The sequence below is a fragment of the Myotis davidii genome, unplaced genomic scaffold (assembly GCF_000327345.1).
Source record: "Myotis davidii unplaced genomic scaffold, ASM32734v1 scaffold1320, whole genome shotgun sequence".
In the NCBI taxonomy this organism is placed as follows: domain Eukaryota; kingdom Metazoa; phylum Chordata; class Mammalia; order Chiroptera; family Vespertilionidae; genus Myotis; species Myotis davidii.
The window spans coordinates 548574-553730 of NW_006291820.1; the positions used below are offsets into that span (position 1 = coordinate 548574).

Below are 5157 nucleotides of genomic sequence, written 5' to 3' on the forward strand. Positions count from 1 at the left end.
CCTGCACTCAGCACCGCCCGGGCGAGGGCACTGAGGGGGTCAGGGCATGCCAGGGCCTCTCCCAGCTGGAGTGCTGCCACCCCCGGGCTCTCAGGCACCTGCAACAGCTGCTGCAGAGCTGTGCCACCACCGTGCTCCCGATGGCAGTCACGGATGCCACGGGCCTGGGACCCGCATGGCCCTCTCCGCGCAGACTGTCCCACGGCAGCAGCAAGGAGGGTGCTTTGGTGGAGCGCCTTCATGCCAGGCAGCTCGCCAGGAGCCTGCCCCTCAGGAGATATGGAGCCTGAGGCTGAGCTGAGCTGGCAAGGCCACTGCCCCGTCTGTGTCCGCACGCTGCGTGCCTGCCCGGTGCCTTTGGTCCCCAGGTGAGAGTGACACCTGTGCGCTCAGGCTGCCTGGGCACCATCGCTCCCTCCATTCCATCTGGACGCAGCGTCTCTGCAGCAGCGGAGTGGAGGGGCCCCAAGGGCGGCTCCGGGCACACAGCGAGACGCTCCAGCTCGCCGGGACAGTGGAGCAGCGAGGACGCCGTGAGAACAGTTCTGGGTAAAATGTAAAGAGGTAACACCAGTGGAGGCTGGCCCTGCTCAGCTCTGTCAATAAAACTCGTGTGCTGGTGCCTCCAGGTTCTCGAAGCAGCTCCCTCCTGGGGCGGGTGGGGCTCATGGAGCCCCGTAAAGTCTCCTGCGCGATTCGGCTCCTCACTCACGTGAGAGCTCTTCGAGGCCAACATCTCACCACAGCCCCTGGACACGGCGGCATCTCTGGGGGTCTGGGCCCTGCTGCACCATCCTTGGGCAGAATGTTCCACGCGGCCTCACTCTTCTAGAAGGTTCTGGCTGTCAGCACAAGCACAACCCGCAGTCCTGCAGGGACAGCTGCAGCTCCGGGCAGTCAGCGAGCCCGCAGGCGGGGTCCCGAGAAGTGGGCAGGTCTGTCCATCAGGTGGGATGGGCCCTGGGACAGCAGCGGGACCCCCACAGGCTGCCCCGGATGCACTGAACCAGCTTCCGGGAGCATGAGGCCTGGGAGAGCCCCATAAAAGGTTCGGGGTATCCGACAGTCTCTGCGCCCCCCCCTCGGGCAGGCAGGCGAGTGCCTGCAGCTGCAGCTGTCACACACCCAGAAAACATCAGCTCTCCAACGGATCTGACCCCTGCTGTTGAACAGTGAGTGCGGATCCCGCCTGGAAATACCAGTTTAAAAGCCAAGGGAATGCAGGTCACCAGACCAACTGATCCGAAGGGTCCTCCTGGGTGGCCTCCATCGAGCGCTTATCGCAGGATGCCAGCTGCGACTCGAGGTGACGAGAGCCCCCCGGATGGCAGGGTCCTTGCACACAGAGAGCCTGTGCGCCCCCCCACCCCCCGCACAGCCATGAATGAGCGGGTCCTCGGGCCGTTTCCCGCCCTGCGCCCCCTGGGAGGAACGGGCTGTCCCGTGTCTGGTTCCCGTGGCCCTTGCACAGGCTCTGAAGGAAGCCAGCTGTGTGGACTCAGTCTCGCCGAGCCGCCACCTGGATCCAGGTGAGTCGCCCAGGCCCCAGGAGACCTGGGTCCTCCAGGGAAGTCACTGCTTCAGCAAACAAGAGACGGGGACATCCTCCTGAGACCCGGCCCGGCACAGAACACTCCGTCCCCGGCCCACAGCATGGCATTTCTCTTTGCTGACTCAAAAGTGCGAACGGCCCAGGAACGAAGACAACCCCAGCAGCCACTGTCTCAGAGGACACTGGTCTCGTCGAGCAGCTCCTCCCAAGAAATAAGTTAAAGCAAAGGCCCTCCCTCGCCGCCACAGCCGAGCTCTCCCCCACAGCAGTGCCTGAGCTGCCCGAGGGGAGACCTGCTTCAGGGCTCCCCGAGTCCCTTTCTAAGTCCCCTGAGTCTCACAATTCCATCCCCCACCTGACCCCGGGCGAGGGCGGCTCGGACAGCACATGTCCAATCCCCCTTAAAGCCGAGCACCTAAAAGGACGGACTCCCACCCAGCTGGTGTGGCTCAGTGGATAGAGCGTTGGCCTGCAGATGGAAGGGTCCCGTGTTCGATTCTGGTCAAGGGCACAGGCCCGGGTTGTGGGCTCGTTACCCAGTGTGGGGTGTGCAGGAGGCAGCTGATCCATGATTCTCTCTCATTGATGTTTCTCTCTCTCTCTCCCTCTCCCTTACTCTCTGAAATCAATAAAATATACTAAAAAATGAATAAATAAAATGATGGACTCCCACACCAACCTCTGGCAGGAAGCTCAAAACCGGGCCAGTGACTGCATGCCAAAGCACGGTGCCCAAGGACCTGTCCTCACCACACTCCCCAGACCCAAGGCCCAAAGAGCTGCGCTCTGTGCGGCCACCTGACAGTGGGAGCCCACAGGACCCTCACGGGACGGGAGAGAAACACAGGGGCCAGGAGTGACTGCGAGGCCCCGGAGGAGTCAGAGTCACAGACAGGAGCGGGAGGCAGAGCCAGGGCCTGGGCAGCGCGTGCTCACGGGGACAGTCTGTCTGGGAAGATGAGAAAGTTCCGGAGATGGTGGTGGTGACGGATGCACAGCAATGTGAACGTGCGCACTGCCACTGAACGCCACGTCGAAGAATGGCTAAAAGGGCCCTCGCCGGTTTGGCTCAGTGGATAGGCGTCGGCCTGCGGACTGAAGGCTCCCGGGTTTGATTCTGGTCAAGAGCACATGCCTGGGCTGTGGGCTCGGTCAGATGTGCAGGAGGCAGCTGATCCATGATTCCCTCTCTCATTGATGTTTCTCTCTCTCTTCCTCTCTGAAATCAGTGAAAACGTATTTAAAGAAAAAAAATGACTAAAAGAGTTCATTTTATGTTGGGTGCATTTTATGACAATAAAAGAAAAAAGTGAGAACAGGATTTTGCCTAAGCAAGGGAGCAGCGGAGGCTGTGGACGGACGCTCTGGGGGTGCCCACCGCGAGGTGCAGTGGACGTGGAGTTTCGGGGGGCCTCTGGGAGAGCCCACCACGAGGCGCTCAGTGGACGTGGAGTTTCTGGGGGACTCTGGCTGGGCGCAGGAGGAGCAGCTGCTGGAGCTGTGAGGGCAGGAGGCTGGTGTGGGGTCTGACTCCACAGCCGGATGCTCCTCAGAACCCCCAGGCTTTTAGGGCAGCAACACGAGCAAAGACTGAGCCATAAACTGCTTGTTCGCACAGACGCAGCGGCCCCACCGCTTGGTGCCGGGCGACCCAGTGCTTGTTCCGGCTGCTCCTGCTGTTTCACACCCCCTCCTGGCACCCCCGGTGCCCCACTGAGTGTTCTGAGGTACCCCGCCCCGCCCCGCCCCGCCCTGTGTGAGCGTCTACCTGCCCCAGCCCTTCCCTGAAGTCACATGAAAGCAGTGCCATCGAGCCCCGTGACAAGGACTCCTCCCGTCCAGTGCCAGTCCCCCTGCTGCCAGGAGCAGAGCCCCCAAGGTCTGGCCTGGCCCGGGGCTGCCGGCCGTGCCCGTAGCCGGATAGGACGGACGTTAAGGTGAGGTCAGTAGGCGAGAAGGAGGGCACGCTGGCCACTTCCAGGTCACCTCAAGTGCAGCCGTCGGCCCTCACTGGATCTGCCCCCCGCCCCAAACACAGACGTGCGGGGGGAGGGGGGAGAGGGGGGAGAGGCCCCCTCAGGGCCTGGAGCCGCCCAGTCCTGCCACGCCCCTCTGGGCTGTGAAATCACGTCCTCCTGCTTAAGGCCTGCACTGTGGGCTCCATCGCCTGGCGACTGGTCAGCCTCCACCTCGGTCTCAGGCCCTCCTTCCTGGTTCATTCCCAACATCTGCTGCGCCACCTGGTACAGGAGCCCCATGCCCTGGGATGGGGGGCACTTGCCACATCCCTGGTCCCAGCCAGTGCCCACAGTCACAGTGCAGTCCCTGCCCAAACAGTGGCCGCGCCTGCCCAACCTCCTGGTTCTAGGCGGCGCCTCGCGAGGTGCAGATGGCAGCGCCGTCACAGTGAACCCCGTGGCGATTTTTAGCTCCAAGGTGTTATGTCTGAGCACACACACAAGCCGTCCTGGCTGCTCCAGGTGCAGGCGGAGGGGGCCGCGGCCCCGACACCGCCCACAGGACGAGAGCTAAACTGGACATGTTTATGCTCGAGCAGCAGGAGGCGAGCTCCGTGCCTGGGAAACTGCTGCAGAGCAGCCACTGTTTTCCCAGCTGTGGCGACGGCGCCTGGGAAAGCTCGACATTCCACCACAAAAATAACCCGCAGCTGAGCCAGCAGCTGCCTCAGCCCCGCTCTGCATCTCGGACCCTGAACCCCTCCCGAGTCCGCTGTGGACGAGGCCGGGACGCTGCTCCTGAGCGTCACCGTGAAGGAAGCCCCCCCCTTCCCCGAGCGTGCTTGGTGTCCTCCTGCACCAGGAACCACCCGCCCAGGCTCCATGGAGCGGGGCCGTGGAGACAACCCGCAGACGCGCTGCGCGCCCTTGCCCGACGGGAGACACGAGCACTCATCCAGAGCAGCTCTAGGCACCCCTGGGCACAACTCCCCTGGCTCTAGCAGGCCCCAGCGACGCCCTCCACACCACGACCAACCATCTCAAGACACCAGAGACACGGCGCCCTCTCCGAAAGCCGAGAAAACAGACTCGCTCGGGGCCTCTGGGAGCACTGCAAACGGACGGGCCACCTAGACTCAGTTCAATCTCAAAAATGGCAAAAGGACTAAACAGGGCGAGTCTTGTGACCTCAGGATCACCTGGGTGAGCGCCGAGAGCCCACCGTGCTGAGAGGCCGGACACCCGCCCGGGCGCACACAGCGAACCCCGTGAACCCGCGCTGTGGCTTCACCAGGGCACGGTCTCCGCTGCCGAGGAGACGTGCTGACAACCAAGCTGAGTCCATGCCACGCACAAGCACCCGCGGCGACCATGGGCCTTGCTTTCCTGTGCGGGAGACGCTTTCACACACACCCTGCCCCCAGAGTCCTGCTCTCTGCCCAGTGGGCGGCATTTTCCCATTCACATTGGGGGGCGGGAGGGCAGGTGGAGGGGCTGTTTGTTTAGGGCAAAAGCCATACACAACAACCGACGGGGGAATCTGCTTCATGAAGAAAGCTGTGCAAGAAGACAAATGCTGCACAGGATGGTGAGAAACACGGCGGCCACATGGCGGCCGGCGCGTGGCAGTGCGGTCACAGCGTCGGC

The 5157-nt window shown here is 63.0% G+C and overlaps 2 protein-coding genes across 2 annotated transcripts in view; one reads left to right on the forward strand and one right to left on the reverse strand.

Annotated features, from left to right (window-relative positions):
- Positions 1–290, forward strand: part of GPER1 (G protein-coupled estrogen receptor 1) — a 3787-nt gene extending 3497 nt beyond the window's left edge. Inside the window, exon 3 of the mRNA XM_006765260.2 lies at positions 95–290. Coding sequence (XP_006765323.1) covers positions 95–290 — 196 coding nt within the window. The remainder of the gene's footprint in view (positions 1–94) is intronic.
- LOC102763981 (chromosome unknown open reading frame, human C7orf50) overlaps positions 1–5157 on the reverse strand; it is a 65260-nt gene that overhangs the window by 45638 nt on the left and 14465 nt on the right. The window lies entirely within an intron of this gene.